Source organism: Buceros rhinoceros, unplaced genomic scaffold (assembly GCF_000710305.1).
Source record: "Buceros rhinoceros silvestris isolate BGI_N320 unplaced genomic scaffold, ASM71030v1 scaffold294, whole genome shotgun sequence".
NCBI classification, from domain to species: Eukaryota; Metazoa; Chordata; class Aves; order Bucerotiformes; family Bucerotidae; genus Buceros; species Buceros rhinoceros.
In genome coordinates, this window is record NW_010407408.1 from 3,524 (window position 1) to 26,477 (window position 22,954).

The following is a 22,954-nucleotide window of genomic DNA, read 5'->3' on the forward strand; positions in this document are numbered from 1 at the left end:
TTTACTTATTTGTATTCAGACAAAGGAAGTGGTGAGGCTGACTAGCTGGCAACTTTTCTTAGAAGAGATCATTTTGTATTAGAGGAAGCAGTATCTCTCTTGGACGTCCTAGCAACGGAACTCTAAATTAAAAAAAAGACAAACCACCAACAGGTCTTAAACAGAAGCAGCTGGGTGTGAGGCAAGGAACTAGTGGACGGGCTGGAGGTGGTCACGCACGGGGAATACATGGCTGTTTCATTGAGTTACTGCTTGGAACGTTCTTGACTGCCTAGAGAAGAAAACTTAAAATGGATTTGCGAAACATTCCCTATCGTTCAGACGTGGTTACATGGAACCCAGATGACTTGGCAGAATATTTCAGGACGGTAAGCTTAACTGTGGTTTGTCTTGGTACAATAGAGGACCAAACTACTGTAAAATGGCTTGTGCTAAATTTACAGTTTTTTATAATGGTCAAAGCTTGCTGCAAAACTAAAAGCAAAACTTCTGACAATTAAGAAGCTGAGCTAAGCTGGCCAGAGAAATCTATTAATGAATGGTGAAAGTTGGTGCTTTAAATTGGGTATAAGAGAAACTTCAGATTTTTCAGAGCAAATACACACTTTACTACAATAGTTATTGATACAGTATATATTAACAGTTGTAGAAGGCTGTGAAGATTACAAGTTTTCTAGGTCTTCTTCCATGATTTTCAGAAGAGATTTTTTTTTTTTTTTTAATCACTTCACAAATGAGCCTCTGAATATCTTTGCTAATCCCACCCTGAGAACCTCGCCAGGAACTTAACAGTTGTGGATACAGGGATTCCTAATTTTTTCAGACTCAGTTGGAAGAGCTGTTCACCTTTTGGTTTGACTCCCCTATTCTAAACCTTGTGGGGCAAAACTCACAGCTCAAGATCACCAGCTACCCCTTCTTTCCTGTCACTGTTACTTTTTCTGATGGTGTCTTGCGTGACTAGCTAGCAGCTTCTGTTTCTTTTGACTTTTTTCACTATAAATTCATTTTACAATGCAGAGTTTCCGCACTGAAGAAACACTTTGAAAGTCAATACAAGATTTCACTGCCAATATCTACCTTCTGCACAGCAATGCTGACACCTTTGTAACTGCCCTCAAATGTGGAACTGAGCCAATTTTACTGACATTTCATTTCTGTGTGTTCTCTGTAAGTTGCTCGCTTTCCAGTGCACATCAGAGAGGGTGCCTGCGCCATCTCCCTGCAAACTGAATATGCTCCTCCCAAAGTCCAAAACTGTCAGCCTGGAATTTAACATTCAGATCAATCAGAAGACTTGGGAAGATGTTCAAGTAATGTCAGTATGGCTGGTTAATTTTCAAGTGAGCTGTCAGACTAAACTGATAAAACCTGGAACGGTTTGGGCTTCATTTTGAGATCATGCAAATTTTATTGTTCCAATGGTTCTTTTAACTCCATGGGAGTTTTATCTGGGGAGTTGAGGCAAGTTTGGTACTAGAACGCAGAACTAGCTAATAAAGACAAGCAGATCAAACACAAGGTCTGTGTCTACTAAATCTCCAGAGAAATGAAACCATGAACTACTTGCAAACCTCTGATTTTAGGGTGCAGGGGTTAGTGGCTCAGGAAAGTGAAACGAAGAATTGAGATGAGATCATTATCAACAGACAACTTCAGAGAAACACGGAAAACGTTACAACACTGGTGCACTGGTGCACGGTTGTTTGGATCACAATTTACAAGAGACTAAGAAGGGAAATGGCTTCCTGAAAGACTTGATAATGATATTCTTAACAGCGATAAAAGGATTAACTTAGTTCTATCATAAATTTTTGAGCATCTCCCCTCTACTGTTCCAGATACCCCAGGACAGAGATAATCTTGGCATTCCACTTTTAGGGAGGTGAATGAGGGCAAAAGCTGCTTAGAGTCATTTAAGAAATAGGTTTGAGACGATGTCAGCCTCAGTCAGCCAGCCCTGGGCAACTGCCATAAGTGACCAGGTCTTCTCCCCAGATAAACTCGTACAATTTCCCTCACATAAATCATTAAAGGGTTGGATGTTATACCTTAGGAATGCTCTATTTGCATCTGACCAATATAGTTTGCCTGAAGCCCTATGTTCAAAGTCCACTTCAAATCCAAGAGAGATAAGCATTTTTTCCTCCCTCCTAAACTGAGATAGTTGTGGGATGATTTTCAAAGGACAATCACATTCAAATCTTCTCCTACCCAAAGTGATTGGTCATGACACAGGGTAGTGGTAAGATTTTTGTCAATTCATTGTTAGCTCACATCTTCATATTAGCAAAATTCAGCCAGCACACACATTGGTAATTTATGTAAAAATACTGTGATGTATGACTGGCATGAGTAAAGTCATATTCACAGGGAATATGACTGAAAAGGTGCTCACATTTGTCATACCCTGAGGGTTACTCTTGACAGCTAAACAGTATATAGCTACTTTAAGAATGAGACGAGGTCTCAGTCACACCGATGTTTTCTACCAAGTACAGCAGCTGCTCACTGCTGCGTACAGACTTGTGCTGGTAACATCAGGAGAGCTCTCGCTACACGAGAGAGGCAGCATTTACAGGTTTAAATCCTCAGTCTGCACAAAAGCCTTAATCTGTATCCTAAAATGTTTATGAGAGTCATGTTTCTGCATATGAGTAACTGAAGGTGACTCCTAAAAATATTCTCTCAGCTGTTCAGATGTTTTCAGGATCTGTTCTCATATAACACCAAGTTACAAGATTCCTCCTTAAAATGAATGAATAGGATAAAACTAAGACAAGACGTAATGCTCCCCATAAGGTGTTCGGTGCTTCAGGGGAATTAGCCCAGCAGCAAAGGGTCAGTTTTCTGCATAACTTTCACTAACAGAAGTTTCGGGCAGGGCCAGAGCCATTCTTCTGTCCTGAAAGCTCCAAACAGTCACGTTGTCTGCCTGTTCTTTGGGTTCCTTCCGGTACAGACTTGATCAAACTAAGCAGAAAAAACACATTCTGCCACATCAAAAATATACAATGTGCTCTCACATTACATTATTACTGTTAAAATAAAAAAACCCTTAAAACACCCAGTGGAAATATTTAATTAGAGTCATGTCTTGCTAAATGCATCTGGGATCAGGGCTTCAGTGTTCCAAGATACTGACGGTTGTGCTGTACTTCCTGTTTTCCACAACCATTTTAAAAATATTTCATTGGACCTGGCAACCGAGAAGTGGTTTTTAAATGCGATGAACTGTATGTTCCTAAATGGATGAAAATCCTCAAGTCCACGGAAGAATCTGTCTTAAAGATCCACGTTTACAGATTGTAATGAGCTGTTCAGAGCGGCTCTAGCATACAACAGGGTAACTTTTAGCATCTACTCAATCTAGCCATATGTCTTAATCTATTTTTATAATTAAGGGTACAATAATCATATTCTTTTCATTGACAGTTAAAGTATAAGGACTGCGAGAAAGTCGTGAGAAAGCACAGCATAAATGGACAAAGGTTTTTGGTAAGTAGAGTTGTAAAATTCCGGTCAAGTGATTGTTTCAGCTCCCCCTTACTCTGCATCGGCAGAGGCGAAGGACTTTGCTCCCAGGTGGTTACTGAGGGATGCAGAGGAAACGCCTCTGCTAAAATCAGCCAGCTTTAAAGGCAGACTGCTGGGAACCCAAGTGCATTGTTTAATCTGCAGATATTTTTAGTAGTTTTAAACTCATAGGGAAGTATGTAACCACAGTCTTGTCTTCCTTTATAAGACATACTTGTTTTCAAGTACCTCAGAAAACACCCATTTATTAATTGTCCTCCCATTAGTTGCGCTGAAGAAGCCACAGGCCTGGTCAGGGTGACTGACTGCCCTTCTAGTGTAATCACTAGTTCATGCCTCTGAAGTTACAGCTAGATTTCTTCTGCAGCAATACTCAAAATCGGTGAACTCTGAGAGCACCAAAACTAGTAAGCAAAGTCCCAGTGGGTTTAAAACCAACATTTCTCCAGGCTTTACCACCAACTTGGCTAAACTTCAGAAAAGCCGACAATTTCCATTGAGATAGCTTCTGTTTTCAGATCCCAGAAGATGTGTAAGGGCTTTTATTATTGCTTCTTTTTACTTCTACTTTATTTTATTTCCAAATATTAATCGTTCTATTTTCCCCCAAAGTAGTCATTTTCATCATCCGTATTAGGAGTCACATTGAGGAAATCTCTGCATACCTCTTCTAACGTCGCCTTGGGTTTTATTTACCTGTCCCTATGTATCAAGACTTTTGACATTTCAGTGAAATTTTTCAAACACCTTTTGTAGGAACAGGATATTACACCTCCCTCCTACTGGGTGGAGTCAGAATGGTTCAGATGTGTGTCAGGATTTATCCTGCTAATCCCTGCTACCCCTGCTAATCTCCTCACTAAGGAGAATCTCTAAGGATCTGGGTCTGGAGTGGGAGTTCTGGCTCTGGAACCATGAAATTCTGGAATTTTGTGAGGTACTAATAATAAGAGCAAAAATTGTGTGTTTCCTTCATGATTTTTTAATTTTTCTATTATTTCCAGAATATTTCTGTAAAGACACAGCTCAGAGTGCAGTGGTTTTTCAGAGGCATGCTAGCAGATTCAAAGGATGCTTTTCTATTAAGGGGACAAGCAGCTGCTCATGCTTGTGGAGCTTTTTTTAAGCTTTTGATAATTTCATAAAAAAAGGTTCACCTGTTAAACAGAAACACAAAAGGAGGAAAAGTGGAATATTCTAGAATACAAAGCAATCTTGAAAAAAAATGCTTCTCTGTATGAATGTTTTTTTCTAAGAAATATCTTTTTACATTTTGTAAGTTACTGGAAAGCCGCTGTGCAGACTGAGTGTTTGCAGGGTTTGTATCTATCAGCAGAGCTGTACGGTAAACCGGGCTGTACAGATATTGCTGCCTTACTCATCAGAATGACATCTCAGTTCCAACCTCACACTTCTCTACCTACTGGCTACCACAGGTGAAGTCCAGCTGAGACGTAACCAGAAGAAATTCAGAGAGATTCCATGTAACTTAGTCTAATAAAATTCTCTAATGTTTAAAAATAAACCTTTTATGAGTGTTTAAGCCGAGAATATTTGTCAGGTTTATTGGCAGAGTAGAATTCCAGAGAGACGCTTTAAAAGTCTTTAGAAAAAATTATGATTCTTCAGTAAATCCTGCAGGGCTTTTCCATAAAGGGAGTGTATTTTTTCTGTGTTTTACTCCTGTGAGTACTCCCAGAAGCAATAGAGTGCTGGAAAACACAGACAGCATTTGTTGTGTCCTGAAAATCATTGACAGCTTTGTGAACCTATGTGTAATTAGAAACTTCTTATTGCTGGCAGTAAGAAACAACGAACCAGACTATCATCTGTGTCCAAGGAGGGTTGGCAAAGCTTGTGATTAATTAAAACCCCACTTTCTCATAATTGTCATCATGCACTAATGTGTCCTGAACTTGGAGTTGCACATGATGAAAGAAGAAAGGGGCTAACTCTCTGCAGGAGCATCACTCAAGCTCTCACGACTTGGCACATCCCAGCTCAGGTCAGGAGTAACCTGCAATCTAATTGCCCTGTTACGGTTGAAGGGGGAAGAAACGCTCTCTCCCCATCCCACTTTCTTCTTTGTTAGGCCGCCAAGGCTGCTCTTGAGTCCAAGGAGTTTTCCAGCTACATCTCCACTAGAATGTGTGTTTTTACACATACTGTGATGTTACAGATAAGGTTCTTAGCCCAAAACTCCAGCAAATAGCGCTTCCTTTTAAAATTTACAGGTTTACCCTGAAACTCTGCAGTTCCACACAACTTTGCCTGATTTCACTATGCAGATATGAAGGCATTCAATACATCTGCCTTCTGAAGTCACTTAAATACCATGGTTTTTAGCGGTAGTAAAAAGATGTGAAGGAAGATAGTAGAAAATAAGAATCTGTGGTAGAAGTTTGCCTTCTCTACCAGGAACAGCCCTTTACAACGGGCATTGCACTGCACTTGGCCTTAAAAGTACAAGTCTTTACTGAAGCATCTGGACTATTCTGTCCTGTTGTGTTCACAGTGGGAAGCATGATTCCCTGATTGCCAGGCAGAACGCCACTGATGATGGTTTCAACCGGACTGTGCATGTTCGGTCAAGCTCACACCCCTAATCAGTAGCACAAGATGTCACCAGGATGTAGCTCTCTATTAACAGTTTGATAGTGTCCACTGAGATGAATGACAGTGTCTTGAGGCTTCTTTAATTGTAAGTACAAAAAGGATATGTTTTCCTGCCTGCTAGGTGACGGCACCGTGCAATGAAAGGCAATATACAGAAAGTAAGAGAAGGAAAACAGAGAAAAGAAAAATAGAAGACTTAAAACTAGTTCTATAATGTTTCATCACTGTCTGTTCACCTGCTTTAGCTTAAGTATCATCTCTGACAATCTCTAGGGAGAAAGCTGTTGTGGGAGAGAGTTTATTTCCAGTCCTTGTGAGAAGCAAAGCAGGGATGGATTTTAACCTTGCCTTTAAGTCAATGTGTCATTAGAACAGCAGTAAAGATCTGGATTAGAACCCAAATCAGAAAAGGAAATGATTTGACTTTAACGTCTCATAGAATCCCATTAATTTGAAATTAATCCTGGAAGAATGGCTCATCTGCTGGTAAACAAACAAATTTACCCAACTCCCATCTGGTAAGAGCTGGTGTAAGGTTTTACTTCTCCTTACAGATCTTTTTACCAATCTATCATTAAAACATTCCAGCCAGAGAAACACTTCTCTGGGCAGGTACATGAGGTTATTTTGTTGAAGTCCTTTGTGGGTAAACAAACACACACTATGTTTATCAACCTCCCAGCCCGTTCAGTACAACTGGCAGCAACATAAAGAAAAAACCAACATGCAGCAAACCAGAAGAAAACATAGAGAGGCTTTTTCATGAGAATGGGTTCACTTCTCTTGTGAGCCATGCACAGGCTGTTATCACGCACTGCTTTTCTATCCCTGTTTGTTGAAACTTCTTGCCACATTTCTGAATATGCAAATTCCTGCATGTTGCGGGGTGTTCCATAGACAATTTTGTGATATATATATATCATCTCATGTGTTTCCTTTGCAGAACATGTCTGAAAATGATATTCAGAAATTTCCCAAACTCCGAGTGCCGTAAGTAAAGCCAAACCAATTTAATGTTAAAAGTTATCTTAGCTGGTCTGCAGTGAAAACTCACAGGAGTTCTCACTGGGCAAATGATTTGCAAATGATTAGTTCCTGGTGTGATGTGCCACTGTTTAAAACAATAATTTAGAGCTTTACTAGGAAAGAACAAAACAAGAAACCTCAACAAAATAAAATTCTTGGGCAGGAGAACTGATCAATTTTTTAACATTAATGTCATTACTTTGGAATCTCTGTGCCCTCACCAGAACAGAAAGTGCTTGTTGTTGGCTTCTAGGAGAACACATTCAGGCCTTACGCTGGTATAATGCAAAGCTCACGTAGTGGGAAGAGTTGTTCTCCAAGCTGAAATACACGTGAGCATATTGCAGTTATAGCTCCTGACACTTAACAACAGTGCGAAAATCCAAACATGTTCTGTCAAAAGGCTTAATACAAAGAGCAAGTGTCACATTTACAGCACTGGCCAGTGGAGGTAATAAAAAGCACATATTTGAGAGGGGTTGTTCTCCAGAAACTTTAGCAGGGTTATACTGACCTACATGCACCGAAACCACAACCCAGCACTTGCAGTTATAGGAGGTTTGCAAACCAGAGCCTACACCCACACAGCCCTCCTGGGCTGGCATGTGGGTTTACTCAATACGTGCGTTTGAGCAAACCTACTGATCAAGTCTTGAATATGACTGCGTCTTCTACAAGAGCTTTGTCTATTTACGTAACAGTTGTCATTACAAAGTATGATAGGCCATCTCCTGAAACTAATTATAAAACCCCACAATGTTCTGTTATTATTAACGGAATTATTATTTTGAATATTAATCTCCAGCAGCCACGTTCAGATGCACATCTTCCTGAATCTCCTTTTGGCTGATTTTTAAATACCAAAAAAGGATTTGAACACTATTTTGAAAAATAAGATACTTTTCCCACTCAGAAATTAAAATAAGTAATTGTGGACGACTGTCAGCTTTAGAAGTTGGGAGGTCATGACCGTAGCTCATCCTAAATCAGGGATAGCATCACGGCTGACCTAACAGTTCATTCGGTTAGTAACAGCTCAGCTCAGTTGCAACCTCTTTTCTTCAAACATACACTATGCTTCACAGCTGGCATTTTTGGAACAACACAAAAACCTGTCAAAAATCATAGGGTTATGATTGTGTTGAGCTCATTCTTATTATTCCAGTACTTGCAATATCTTATCAGAGAACCATTTCAGGTAATATTGATCCCACTAGGTTAACACACACCCCCGAAGCTTCACAAAGCACACACTGCATCCTGAAAGAGTAAGCTTTAGTGAAACAGGGAAGGGAAATGGTGTATCTTACACAGAGCAGACATTGTGTATCTCTCTTAAGCACTAAATAAAACTCAGACCTAACCATGAGGGGGTAATTAACATTTGGCTAATAAACCTAAAGAAACAAAAGGCCAATATGGAGCTTAAGGGACACAAGGCGTTTTGTTATTATTGCTCATTACCACTATTGGCAGTCACACAAGGTCTTAAAGGTTTATACTCGTGGGTAACAAATGTGAGTCTCACAAAATATTTCAAAGCGCATCCAACAGAATGTGCCTTAACGTCGTCAGAATTCATAAACTAGAAAAAGCCAAGACCTCATTCAAAATAACATTGTTGGTCGGTCGATACCTGAACCATGATCTAACATTGACGTTAGCCTCAGCCACTCTTACTGATTAGTGTCTTTAGAGAACACATTTCCAAGCTGTCAGTAAGTCAAGGTACTAACACGGGCTGTTAATCCCTTTGACTATCCTCAAGGGCAGGTTGCTGGCAAACCTGAGGTTTGAAACAGTCAGCCTTGGTCAGAAAGCTTACAGCATATCCCCCAGCACGTGTGGAAATTTCCACTAATACAAAGAGCATCACTGCGCTCAAGTACAGAATTGCACCTGCCACTTCAAACGTGGTAGGGGACCTGAGTTCTGATGGGACACGTTCAGAGGCTACACACAGGCCCAGGCTGAAAGTCATTTTATTTTCAGGAGAGTCACAGTGCAAACCAAAAATTGAGAGATCTGTGGTGCCCTTCTCTTTTAAAATGAGCTGCCTTGGGCAGAGGAGAACGGGTGTGCACATGTGCTCTCTCAGGTGAGGTGCTAAAGCTTAAGAACAGAACTGTATTCAATCAGTTTTGAAGACAACACAATAATATTGCATCTGCCCAAAACACTTTTCCGAAAGGCCAAAGCAAAGCCTTCACCATAAACTATGCTCTTGAGTGTTCAACACACAACTTCCTGGTCCTAGAGGACTTTCCCTTCCCACTCCCCCCCTGCTCTAAGTGCTTGATCCCCACAGAGGTAGAACGGATTCTACTCGCAGCAATAGCTGCAGTTAAGCGAGCAAAAGCCCCTTTTGTAGTCCTGCTTTGGGGGCTGCTTGTGCGGCTTTGGGTTTTATTTTCAACTTCCTGCCAGTTATAAGCTAAGGGTCTGGTGGAGGAGGTAGAAAGAGACAGAGAAGTCTGAGCAACATTTTCTGCAAGTGCTGCTGCCTTATCCTCTCCTATCATCCACTCCCACAGCTCAGAAAGCAGTGTGGTTTTGGTACTTCCTTCCTCACATGGCTACAGACTCAGCTGCTCAGCGCACTGATCTCCTGTAATAACCTTACTTATGAAGTGTCACCTTTCCAAACTTGGCTTTCTTCTAATTACCTCTCTGAGCCATTGGCTCGAAGCATTTCAAATACATTTGAAGTTAAAGACAGACACTGTGTTTTATGAAGAAAATGATAAAATTTTTGGCAGTCAGATAAAATGATCAACCTTTTCCTTTCAGTTTTTCCTCAAAAACCAGTAGGTGTAAATCCTCATAAGCAGCCAGCCCAGGTTTAGCCCAGAAAGATTCCAAACACTCAGGTCTCATTCATACCCTTGTAACTCTGAACTAAAAGAATTATCAGCTCTCAACTCGGTGAACTTCATTTACTTCTTTAGCTGAAAATAACCACAGTATTATGAAAGATCCTTCCTCTACCTTTTCTACAACAAAGAATAAGCCACGCAGGAGTTCCATAATCCCCTTCTCAACCAAAGCACTGGTATTCGCAGTGCACAGTTCACCCCGGAGCATCGCACAAAATTTCTCACTCAGACAGCAATTCCCTTATCTTCTGCAGCAGAAGGAAATTTCTTCTGCAGGAGTGTTGATTGCTTGGGAAAGAAGAAGAGTGAGAGGAGTCCTGTGTCTATAAGTTGGCATTTTTCTTGCCTTATACAGTTGGCTTGAGTAACGATGTCACACTTAGCTGTAACCCTTCTTAAATTACTGACATTTGCACACGTGCTTATTTCAAAAGGGGCAACTATGGCTATATTTGCTTCAAATCAGAAAAATGCAAAGTACTGTCTTAAAAAAACAAAAGAAATCCAAAGCCTATTCTTCCTCTGCCCTTCTGTTTTCACTCCCAGATCCTTGAGTACGTACCCTTAACTTCAGATTACCCCTCTGCATCCCTTCCAGGCAGCACGACCATACGCTCTGAAATTGCTTGTTCTCTGGAACTTGCTGGCAGCTTGATCTGCCCCATAGCACCTTCCATAATCAAACCGAGCACCCCTGTGCCTTGAATTTACCTTTTAATCTGAACTGCAGTAAGGTAAGCATTAGGAAAGAAGCAAGGGCAAGAGACAGGATATTCAAAATAAGACAAGGATTTTTAGCGTGGTTCAGGGTCAAAAGAAAAAACAAGTATGCTTTTGTTGGCATTTTTAAAAATATTAGATTGCTTGACAGCTTGTCTCACTCAGGCCCTATTCAGAGCAGTGTTCTAGCGTGTGGTGACTACCACACCCAAAGCTTCTAAGGCTTGCTGGGTTTAATGCTTATTTTTAAACTTAGCCCAACAGTATAGGGGTTTAGCTGTGTAAAACAATGCTATATGCTATAGAGCAACTTTGCAGTAAGATGATAAATTCAATAGTCATACCACATAGTAAATAATAACTGAACTACCAGATCTAATTTAGTAACCATTGAGGGAAAGCAGCTCAGAAAGTGACTACTAAGTTGCAAGGAGTTTTTTAAAACTATTTTTATGTTTCTTTAAAATAGAATCGTAAGTAAATTAAGTCAAGAAATAAACAGAAACGACGGGAGACTGTCTTTCTTTACAAAGTGGTAAGTAAAACCATTCAGCTTTCTTTTTCAAAGCGATGATACCTGGGCCAGAGAGGCAGCCTGCAAATTACAGAAAATAAAAGTCTGTCATGTTAATGTCACCCTTTAAGAACAGCAAAGCCTGAGCCCATGGACACCCTAGATACTCCTGCTGTGTCTGCAACCAAGTGACATAGAAATATCCTATGATTTTCTGCCTAAGTAAATGAATCTTCTGGAAGGCTATAAAGCCTACACATGTATCATTACATTCATAAATCATCATTAAAGCATTCAAAAAACCTACATATCATTACACTTCTGAAGGCTTCATGACTTATCATGGAATATAATATTCTTGCAATGGAAAAAGCAAAAAATTACAAGAACATTGCATGAGAAAAGAACGATTTGTGATCGTATACAATTAAAATCTAAGTCTGGTCTGCTTAACGTGGTTTTATATCAGCTGATAACATGATTTTACACCTTTCCATTGACTTCAAAACTAGAATAGGAAACCACTGAAATACTTATCAACTATAAAAATATTTATGAACTTGACTTTCAGCAGCTTGAATGGAATTAGTAAAGAAAGTTTCTATTTTCAGGATTGGGGCCGCAGGGAAATTTATTTACTGAGTCCTGTTGTTTCTAAACACTTGACCTCACTGACTTGATTTTTTTTTTCTGGACAGTTCAGCTTGCATTAGGATTCTGTATGTGAAATACAAAGCAATGTAGTTTGGGTATTTTAGGCGGAGTTAAACTCATCTATATAAACTTCATTCTCCCACTAAAGCAAACCGTTACCTTTATCTGTAACAGATTTTGGAGTGCTTCAATCATTTAAGAATTGCACATGGAAGGAATTTATTTTTTTGTATCTTTGTTGCAGGGCCCAAACACAAAAATGTCCTGAAAATACAGGTAAGTGTGTACTGGCACAGAGTCTCTAACCACAGAAAGTGTAAAGTATTTAGTTAATCCTTGCAGGGCAGAGTAAATGGGGTGGGGGAAACCCAAAACAACGAACAGGAAAATATGACAGCGTGGAGAAATCGCAAAAAGAATGAAGAGTAGTTACAGGAGAGCACTCCCAAAATATCTTTCTTTACCCCAATACACAGCACCAGTGCTTACATATCTGTCCCAGCTCGTCTTCCCCCTGCCCCTACTGCCAGCAGCACCTCACACTACAGAGGCAAGCTGCTAGAGGGCTGCCACGCTGAATTTTGGTTTCAATTATTTTCTTAATAGGCCACAAGCACCTAAAACTTCTGCAATCCACCATGTTCCCTCAGTCCTACTGAAATTAAAAAAAACCCCTTCTTCTGGTATGAAAGCTAAACCAGCATTATACAAAGAAATCTGTGCTCATTCTGAAAGCATTCTACTTCAAATGATATTTAAAACAGGAAGTGTAGGACAAACGTGAAGTGACAGCGCATAGCTCATCTCATACAAGGACAGGACAGTTACTTTTTAATTCGAATGTCTGTAGTACCATGCACGCCTGCCTTCCTGCCTTTGAAAGACCCACCTTGTTCCTGTGACATACTATCGAGGTTCAGAACTGATCTGGGATGTGTTGTGTCCTTTCTGTCAGGTTATGTCTCCATAGTTTAAAGCTGTACATGCTAAGAAGCCTGTGGTTGTGCTTCTTTACACAGGCTACAGTCAAGAAGATGGTGGCTGGTCTTCGTTTGTGAGTATCAGGATTAACAAAAGCTATGGGTTGAATGGCTTACATCTTCCGCAAGGTCTAGCGTTTCCTGCATTAACTCTATGGGCACACGGATGGAGTGAGCAATGGCAGGAGGTGGCAGGACGAGGAGAAAGAGAAGCAGGAGTATGAACGATTGGAGAAGCTGCATACCAGTCTCTTCACTGAGAGAAGGGTCTGCCCTGTGGCGCAAGGCGGAGCGTCCGAATGGCAGTCCTATGCTGTTGACTCCAGCAGAAGCTCACAGCCTATGACCAGGGCTCCACAGCACCTTAGCTGAATTTTGTACATCCACCTGAAGCCCTCAAAAGAAGTGCTAGTAAAGGAAAGGTTGCTGTGTTATTCAATGGCAAATTTTTGCTGTTTTATTCTCTAGAGCTGACACATTGACAAAGCTAACTTTCTGAAGCCAACTAGACTGCAGAAGTTCCTTTTTCGTTCAGCACAGCAAGTGCATTAGCCTTAGAGGAAGCCAATACACCACTAGCTGAACGAATAAGGTGACTGTGCCCAGTCTGGGTTTATGAAGGTCTCACACTGAAAAAGTGCCAATGGTTTTTCTGCAAAAAAAAGAAGAGGAATTGTTGAAAACCACTTGCTGGAAGTTTGCAGGAGATTTACTCCTATTTTAGGAGCTTGAAAGATAAAAGTAAACACCTACAGAGCACGTGGGCTCTATGTCAACACAGAGTTAGTCTGGAACTTTCAGCCAGGACAACAACGACAAATGGAGTATTCATTTTCTTGTAAGCCTTGGCAGGTTGCACAGAAGATGTGTGCAATGACCACTACCATATTTTCACTGTGACCTCACTAGGTCCTGCAAGTGGTAGGAAGCTGTTCAGGTGCTGGTCAGCGGAGAGCACCAAGACCCGCATCAAAGACCTCATTTTTTCTGAAGCGTTTTTACAAAGAGGAGTTGCAGGCTGTAGAGTACATGTTATTAAGAAAGAATGAATATCAACAGGCATCAGCTGCTGCTCCATGTTCCTAGGATGCACTAAAATGTTTGCTAGTGTCTTTTCTGTTACCTAAAACAAGGCACTATGCATTTCAACAAGCCACCACCTTATCTTGGCCTTCTGCTGCAGTTACCGTTATAAAACGACACTTGTCGCCTTTCTTAAGCTGTTGGGTGCTGCACACATTAATAAAATGCTCCTACCCTCCCCGTTTTATTTCAATTGAGAATTTTTTCACTCAATATGGCTATAAAAACTTGATATTCTACAGAGTGAAAAACGCCACAGTGAGAGGCCACAAGGAACTTGCACTGAAGTGTTCAGTAGCCTGTGACAGCACCCATCTTTTATGTACTCTTGCCAGGATGAAGACGATGACTATGAAAGCCCTGATGATGACCAGGAAAAGGAAGATGAGGCTGACTATGAATCACCAACAGAAGAACCTGAGGAAGAAGAACATGACAGTGATGGCTATGAGCCACCTCCATCCAATAATGATGAAGCACACCACAATGTCATATTTCCTGCCAAGTCACTTGCAAACAACACAGATTATATAGGTAATTACTAAAAATCATTATTAATAATTTGGTAATTATATTTTTATACATTATAAACCACATTTTAGGGAGCTAGTAATAGAATATAGAAGTTTTTTTCCTTGAATTCAACAGTGTAGTTCATGAACAAGATTTAGTGACACAGATTTAAAGCGTGTTGGTGGCTTTGTCACTTTTAAAGCTACATTTTCTACCTGAGGCAAGTTTGGATTAAAGATCAGTTTTATGTGGTGTGTGCATTATTTGGCCTTTGGTTTGAATATGCATGAACACATGTGCATATTGTGTTAGCTTTATAGTGCAGCCTTGAACAGAGCAAGCTGTCACAACAGCGGCAAAACCTCTAGTGAAAATTGGGAAACGAAAGAGATGAGCTCTCTCTGCCGGTCATTTCTGAGGTCGGTTGTTCAGCAGCCTGCGCTGTGGGGTCCAGTGCTGGAGCACAGAAGCGCCTTTGAGGCTGGCTAGTGCTTCACACAGTCACTGCGCTGCAGAGAGTGACAAGAAATAGCGTGGGCCAACAGACTAGGGGAGGGAGACACCTCACCAGCAAAGGGACAGAGGACCCTGTACCTCCCAGTACGACACTGACCACAAAGCGACTGCCCCTTATATGCTAAAACAATGTCTTTGTGATATGTGAAGAATGCAGGTTATTGTGAGGGCTCTTTTCCATAAAGATCTAACAATAATAAAATAGCCAAACTCAGTGTAGTCATTTAGTCTGGGATTTTTGTTTTCTTTAGACAGACCTCCAACATCTAGATCGTCACATCAGCCTCCAGTACCACCCCAGCGACCTGGCCCATCCCCAGTACCAGCCTCATTTGGAGGAAGAGCAGCCTCTGTATGTTTCTTTCTTAATATTTCACCTATACCCTTTGACAGTACCTTTGCAGATGTCCAAGTGTAATGCTCTTTTATTCAGATAGTGTATGTAGAGCAAGATTTTCATCCATCAGAATAGATTTCAGCTCTGTTACAGGGTGGCCATTTTTTCATGGAACAATTACATTTCATAGGTCAAATATATTATTTCACATTACTTGGCTGTTTCTTATAGTGGAAATTTGTACGCACTTGTGAATGCCTCTCCCATAAACTTATCGATTTGTAATAGCTGTCTCTTTGTTACTTCAGTGATATTTGTAAAAAGAAAAAAATGGCTAAGTCTTTCCAAGCTGTACTTCTTGAATCAAGACCACATAAAAGTATAAGGGACTGTATAATGGGAACCCTGATGACCCAGATTTTTTCGCTTTTTTATGGTACTGTGCATACTTCAAAACTGAAAGCTATTGAGCTGTTCACAACTGACGCTATAGCTTCATGCATGCCAGGACAGATGTATGTTACACCTACCCGTGTACACAAGTAAAGGTGGCTTTAGGATGTGATAGAGGGACTTTCGGTCTCACCCAGTGCCACAGCGCATACCTGTAAAACACACAGGACTCCAGCAACAGTCAGTAACAGACTGAATACGTATTTCTCACCTTCAAATTTACATCCACTGATTTCAACACCAGTTTTCAAAACTAACACCTGCTGCATTGAAGGGGCCAAATTACAACAGCATTGTTGGAGCTGCTGTCTCTTTCCTTTGACAACACACAAGCCCTCCCCAAAAATAACCTCCCACTGGAGTACTTGTAAGATGAAGCAGATGCAGGCAGTTCTGCATCTAACAAAACCCCACGAACAGAGGTCGTTCTCCAGCAGTGTTAACGGCTCCCCCCCTTCCTGTACTGAGCAGAGACCTGCTCCTTGTGCTGCACCAGAGACAAAGACAGGCAGATGTGGTGTGGGGGGGTTACTATACTAAAATTAAAACAGAAGGGTGAAGACACGCTTTAACCACATGTAAAATATTTGTTTTAGCTACCAACTTTTCCTCCTCCACCAAGCAACAATGACTTGAGTAGAGACAGAAATATTAAGCCTTTGAAACGTAAGTACAGCTGGTTTTCTCTATGTAAAGCTTTTCCCAGAGGCTATACAGGGCTACACTGTTCCCTGGATCTCCTCAGTTCCACACTCTCCTACTATCTACACAGAAGCCTCACTTGTTATTCAAAGAAGTGACGCCAGTTCATGGCGATGCAAAATAAAGATATACTGATCTATACTAGCAAATTGTCTGACGTAGCTTTTGTGTTTAGCCCCAGCTCCTTCTATTGACAGAAGCACAAAACCCACTCTGGATCGCCTCGCTCCACCCTTTGAAAGAGAAAGCCCAGCATCAGGTCGGTATTTGCTTATGCTATTATTGGTGGGGTTTTTTCAGTATTCAAACTTATCTGTTTGAATATCATTCATGCAAAGGAACCAGGCTCAGCAATCTGTAATCCAAACACATACAGGGTGATCCGTTCATGAACAAATAATGTGAGCAGTACTTACAAAGTGAGAGAAATTGTATCTTGAAAGTAGCCACTCCAGCTCAGGAGTAGCTGAACAGAAAGACATTCTGAGATCCCTGTGCAATAAAGGCTTGATGTAATACTTAAGTGAATGAACGAGGAAGGGTTAAAGGAAATAACTTTTGCATACACAGCTAACGAAACTCTGCATGCACAATGAAATGCGATTTGGCACCCAGATGTACAAGAATGCTGAGAATCAAAAAAACATTGAAAAATACGGCATTTGTTTCAGACCTGAAAACTGTATTTTACAAAAAATCTAAAGAGACTCCTCTCTGATTTTTATTTATCTAAACATTTTCATCTGCTATATATAATGGCATAAAAGCATTTGGGAATTCAAAACTAAACCATAGAAAACACAATTGTAAAACATGCCACTTCTTTGAAAATTTTTACATTTTTCGTTTAATAAGAGATATTGCAATTTTGTTGTCTCTTGCAAAGACAAAGTATTTTTCTGATTTACATCTCAGGAGGCTGAGTGCTTCAACCTGCAAAATGCATTTTCAATTATATTCAAAACGTGTTTGTTTCACAGAAAGCTTAGTTAATAATCCTAACTTTCATTTTTTCTAAATGTAAGCTTTTCCTGTTTTCAGGGAGGAAGCCAGCGCTTCCAGAAAAGGTAAAATCTTTTTTGTTTGGTGCTTATTGATGTTTTTCACCTATTTTGATACACTTACCCATTATCCTAACTATTCCTTGTTGTTTTACAGCCTCTGACTTCACAACTAAGGTAAGTTTTGTCTCTGGAGATGAGACTCTCAGTGCCAGTATTACCCAGTTATTGCTTAATAAGAAGCTTTTTGCCTTTATTTCATCATCTTGCTCCTGCTTTAGATCCTTGGGGGAACAGCTCGCAATGATGCCAAAACCTCCTGTCCCACCAAGTGACAGATATGAGAGAGGCAACCCAGCTCCTGTAAGGAAGCCAACCCCTGCCAAGTAAGTGGTTACTTAAATGAAATTTAATAAAGGATAAATGAAAGCTAACAAAAATACAGATAAGCAGCACCAGATAGTGTAATTTATTGCTACTGCATGACAGTGGTGTCTGCGATATCAGAGGTTTGCCTTATGAATATGCACGGGATGGGCTGTGAGCTCCAGGCAAGGGTGAGTGCCGATAAAGCGCTCTCTGCAGTCATCTCTGAAACAGCCATTACGTGCCACGACTCACTTCCAGCTTGCACAAAGAAATATATGATGCATGTTTTTTCCACCAGATCAAGTTCTTGTGCTAGAGATCATTCTTTCCTAAGTTCTATTGCTTTCTTTTTTAGGATGTTAGAAAAAGAAAGCTTTACTTTCCTACCATGGATTTTACCAGCCTGCAAAACGCCTTCCAAGAGCAAACAGCATTCTCCAGCAGAACTAGACCATTCTGCAGCATTTTCTGCATAACTTGTGGGCTGTAGTGTCACTGATCTTAAAACAAGTAATTCAGATCTGCTAATCAGCCAGGATAATTTAGCAGAGAAACGAAGTCTGGAAGACTTCTCATGTGCTCCAGCAGTGTTGCTAAGTACTATAAAGGAGTTCAAGACTTGGTGTCTAACATTTCACTATTGTAAAAACTCATTTTAAGCTCTAATCTTACACTCATCAAGCATTTTCCCTGTTGACAGAGTCAAGATGTGCTAAGGACTAGCATAATGTCTTAGATTATGGCTGAAAATCAGAATCTTAGATATTTTTATGAGGAAAAAAAAGGTTTCTGCATTCATTGGGTAAAACTTACTATAAATTCATGTCTTCGTTGAAAATACAACCCAATGGACACAAAGCGAATGAGTAATATTCCACCTATGATTCACGTTTTGTTTTCTCTGTTTCATTTCAGGCAGAGCTGGCCACCGCACAAAAAAAATGGAGTAAGTATAGTCTCAAAGCAAATATTTACAGGTATAGGGACTACAATAAAATAAAGTGCCTGTATAAACTAATAATTCTGGCAAAGGTGAACTCGTTTCTTTTATCAGTTGCCATGAATACTCAGGGACCTTTCACAGCACAGGGTTTCTTTGTAAACAGTTCTTCTTCCACAAGCTCCATTTATTCTGTGACTACTTTATCTTAGCTAACAGGAAGAATAGGGCCAGATATTTTTTTTTACTGCAACGGAGGGAGAAGCAGTTTTGCTTACACTAGGGTCTGGGGTTTTTTTTCAGCTTAAGCTGACCTAAGGATATCACCTTCAGAGAACTCTGAGAGCCTCCACTTAAATAAGGAAGGAGGAAAGTTTACATTTGCTGACAGTTTCTGACTACTTTGGGTCAAGATCCTTTACAGGACATCTACCTCACAGCTTGTCTGTAAAAAAGAGCTGCGCCTTAATGCAAGAACTTTAAAAAATGATTTGGTGTTGCATGAAGATAAAACCCCCAGTATTCTAACTGAAAGTTAGAGTCCTTGTACGCACCAGCTCCCAGGGGTTTGTTTTGTAAACTGTTCCTAAGAACTGTCCAATAACATGTTGCTAATGTCTATTTTCTTTTGGCTCCACAGGAAGAAGACGACAGTAAGTACTTCTACGCTGATTTCTAAAACTTTCAGTCTTTATCTTAGTTCTGAAAAAAAAAAAAATCACAGAGCTGTTTCTTTATAGGTTGTAGAATGCTTATAAAGTACCTCAGGGAGATTTACATATCAAAGCTGCAAACCACGGGAAATCAATAGCGAACAGCCCCTTTTGGTCAGCCAGTTAGCAGACTGCAGGATTTCTTAGTCTGAAACACATCCATGTTAGAGATCTGTGGTCTGCACACAGCATCAAACAGCTGGGCACGTAAACCAGTATCCTCCCAGTTTTCAAGAGAACATTCTGCCAAACCCTGCTGGTACTAGTCTTCTGTGTAATGTTATTTTTTCTAACAACAGAAGCAGAACTTGTTTCATGTAGTAACAGTATGTACTGTTCAGAATGCTGGTTCCTAAAATTAAGTTGGTAAAGTGATGCTGTTAAGGGAAGCAGACCATTTGGCCAAGTCTCTACAAACTATCACTACCTCCAAGACCCCATAAAGAACAGGACAAGTGATGCTGTGCAGAGTGCAGTCAACCCCTTAACAGTAGTTGAGGTCTGAGGATACTGCAGACAGAAAATGTTTTGTTTTATGCTGTTGTTTATGATGATATGGGAGAAATCTCACAAAGGAATGAAGTTCAAACAGGTAACCTCAAATGCACTGCTTGGAAGCAACGTAACAGAGAACGCATGGTTACGTACCACTTTCAGCAGTTAAGGTATCAGAATTGCAGCGCAGCCAAAACAGAAGTTAGGAAATGCAAATGTTGCTCAAGCCTGGTCCAGCTCAATTTTAATTTTAATATTTAAACTCTCAGTTGACCATATGAATCTACAATCTGTAGCTAACATATCAAGGACTTGTTACAGAACAGGTTACTTCATTACGCTTATCTAATTAAACCCCAGTAACTGGACAGCATTTCTTCATTCTACCTCATTTAATAATGTCTCACATAAGTTTTCAGTTTTCTCCTTTCCTCTCCACAGCTGTTCCCCAAAGACCAGTGCCACAGCTATCTTTGCCCCCATATGGCTCCAATACATTCCCATCCAAATCCGTCAAGCCTCCACCTAAGCCAGGATCCAACAGTACACCTGGTGCAGAAAGGTTTGTCTCACCCATTATTGTGTTACTCCTTTAGAATCCCAATCTCTTGGAAATTTAGGAAATAATAGTGTGTGTATGGCTACAGGGTTCCAAGGTGAACACAAGGGAACTACCTGAAGCAGTCCATTATTTTTCAGGCTATACCCTTGCCTCCACCACCTGATAATTTGTGTTGTTCCTATTATCAAGGAGAATACTTCATATAATTGAAGCTCTGTATTCAGTGAAGCGGATTATGTACATCAGGCAACCACGAAAAAAATGCAAATCTCTCAGTTTTATGTCAAGGAAGTATTTTAGGGCTGACATGGTATGATGCTTCCATTCCTGAGACATCTCTCCCGTTGTCTGCAGGATCTGTAAGAATGACAAGCCCTTTTGGGAAACGATCATCTTCTCCTACAACACAACAGAGGATGTAGGTCAGAGGTCCTTCTTTAAAAGTATTCTGGTCACTCTAGGGCCCTAGAGCATGCAGTGCTAGAGCTGCAACTACTAATTGCTTCAAAACTAAAAAACTCCACAACCTTAGCTGTCTAGAGTGGAATCTGAAAGAACTTCACCACCCTTTTACTAAATATTACTCCAATGGTTAGTGATTCCAATTTAAAATTGTGAACCTTGCTTCAACTATGATTTTTTCTAGCTTCAACTTCCAAATATCAGATTGCTATGGCTATATCCGATTGCTATGCCAGATGGAAGAGCCCTTGGTTGAATTTTGAGTTCTGATGTAGTATGCAACAGCCTTGAATTTGATAAGTTAGAGTGGGTTCTTTGAATCTAAGCCTGAAGTACATTTTCTAATCTCTGCGTTTTTTAATGGCTCTTTGATGAATTCTCCCATTTACCATCATCCTCTGGAACTGCTGACATTAGAACAAATACTGCAGTAGCAACAGCAAGGTCATATGCAAATATGAACCATTCCTGTGATGAACAGTTCTGCTTATATGCAAACACTGTGGCCAAATTTTGCTACAGCAGAGGCCCCCATTTGGCTGATTCTCTCCCATGAATCAAGTCGTGATAGGGTGTTTTTGTTCTGCAAACATAATTAACATATTAATCCCAGAGCTTTCTGTACAGTTCAGTTAAGGAGAAGAGAAAAATGGACTGTAAAGGAAAAGTGTGCAGGCAGTTTATTCCCAATTAGGTAAGAATTAAAAAAAATATATGTACATACAAAATTGAAGATGGGACTCCTCATTTTGAGAAGTTTTGGATGTGGGTTCTGGGATCAGGCCATAAAAGGAAGCTGTTGCTTTTCTAACAAAAAGCATAAAAATGAACACAGGAAGGAGAGCATAGGCACATGGAGGTGTCATGGTGCTGTGGATGTGAGCTCTGCGCCACTGTCAGCTCATAGCTCGCAGAATCTCAGAGTGCCTGAGGCTGGCAGGGACCTCTGGATGTCATCTGGTCCAACCCCCTGCTCAAGTAGGGTCACCTGCAGCAGGCTGCCCAGCACCGTGTCAAGGTGGCTTTTGAGTATCAGCAGCAACAGAGTCTCCACAACCTTTCTCAGCTACCTGCTCCAGTACTCAGTGGCCCTCACAGTAGAACAGTGTTTCCTGTTGTTCAGAGGAAACCTCCTGTGTTTCTGTTTGTGCCCAGTGCCTCTTGTTGTGTCACTGGGCTCGACTGAGAAGAGCCTGGCTCTCCCTTCAGTATTTATATGCATTAATAAGATTCCTCCTGAGCCTTCTCTCTTCTACGCGAAACAGTCCCAGCTCCCTCAGCCTTTCCTCATGTGAGATGCTCCTGTCCCTTCTTGTACTAGTGGCCTTACACCACACTCTTTTGTTGCTTTTCTAACAAAAAGCATAAAAATGAACACAGGAAGGAGAGCATAGGCACATGGAGGTGTCATGGTGCTGTGGATGTGAGCTCTGCGCCACTGTCAGCTCATAGCTCGCAGAATCTCAGAGTGCCTGAGGCTGGCAGGGACCTCTGGATGTCATCTGGTCCAACCCCCTGCTCAAGTAGGGTCACCTGCAGCAGGCTGCCCAGCACCGTGTCAAGGTGGCTTTTGAGTATCAGCAGCAACAGAGTCTCCACAACCTTTCTCAGCTACCTGCTCCAGTACTCAGTGGCCCTCACAGTAGAACAGTGTTTCCTGTTGTTCAGAGGAAACCTCCTGTGTTTCTGTTTGTGCCCAGTGCCTCTTGTTGTGTCACTGGGCTCGACTGAGAAGAGCCTGGCTCTCCCTTCAGTATTTATATGCATTAATAAGATTCCTCCTGAGCCTTCTCTCTTCTACGCGAAACAGTCCCAGCTCCCTCAGCCTTTCCTCATGTGAGATGCTCCTGTCCCTTCTTGTACTAGTGGCCTTACACCACACTCT

At 40.9% G+C, this 22,954-nt stretch overlaps 1 protein-coding gene across 1 annotated transcript in view; it reads left to right on the top strand.

The window, feature by feature from the left end:
* Positions 1-290: 290 nt before the first annotated feature.
* Positions 291-22,954, top strand: part of LCP2 (lymphocyte cytosolic protein 2 (SH2 domain containing leukocyte protein of 76kDa)) — a 27,245-nt gene continuing 4,581 nt past the window's right edge. Inside the window, exons 1-16 of the mRNA XM_010134445.1 lie at positions 291-368; positions 3,436-3,498; positions 7,097-7,143; positions 11,245-11,310; positions 12,188-12,219; positions 12,963-12,997; positions 14,342-14,540; positions 15,287-15,387; positions 16,422-16,491; positions 16,703-16,786; positions 17,569-17,594; positions 17,686-17,705; positions 17,810-17,914; positions 18,813-18,843; positions 19,478-19,490; positions 20,487-20,607. Of these exons, the coding sequence (XP_010132747.1) occupies positions 291-368; positions 3,436-3,498; positions 7,097-7,143; positions 11,245-11,310; positions 12,188-12,219; positions 12,963-12,997; positions 14,342-14,540; positions 15,287-15,387; positions 16,422-16,491; positions 16,703-16,786; positions 17,569-17,594; positions 17,686-17,705; positions 17,810-17,914; positions 18,813-18,843; positions 19,478-19,490; positions 20,487-20,607 (1,091 nt within the window). The remainder of the gene's footprint in view (positions 369-3,435; positions 3,499-7,096; positions 7,144-11,244; positions 11,311-12,187; positions 12,220-12,962; positions 12,998-14,341; positions 14,541-15,286; positions 15,388-16,421; positions 16,492-16,702; positions 16,787-17,568; positions 17,595-17,685; positions 17,706-17,809; positions 17,915-18,812; positions 18,844-19,477; positions 19,491-20,486; positions 20,608-22,954) is intronic.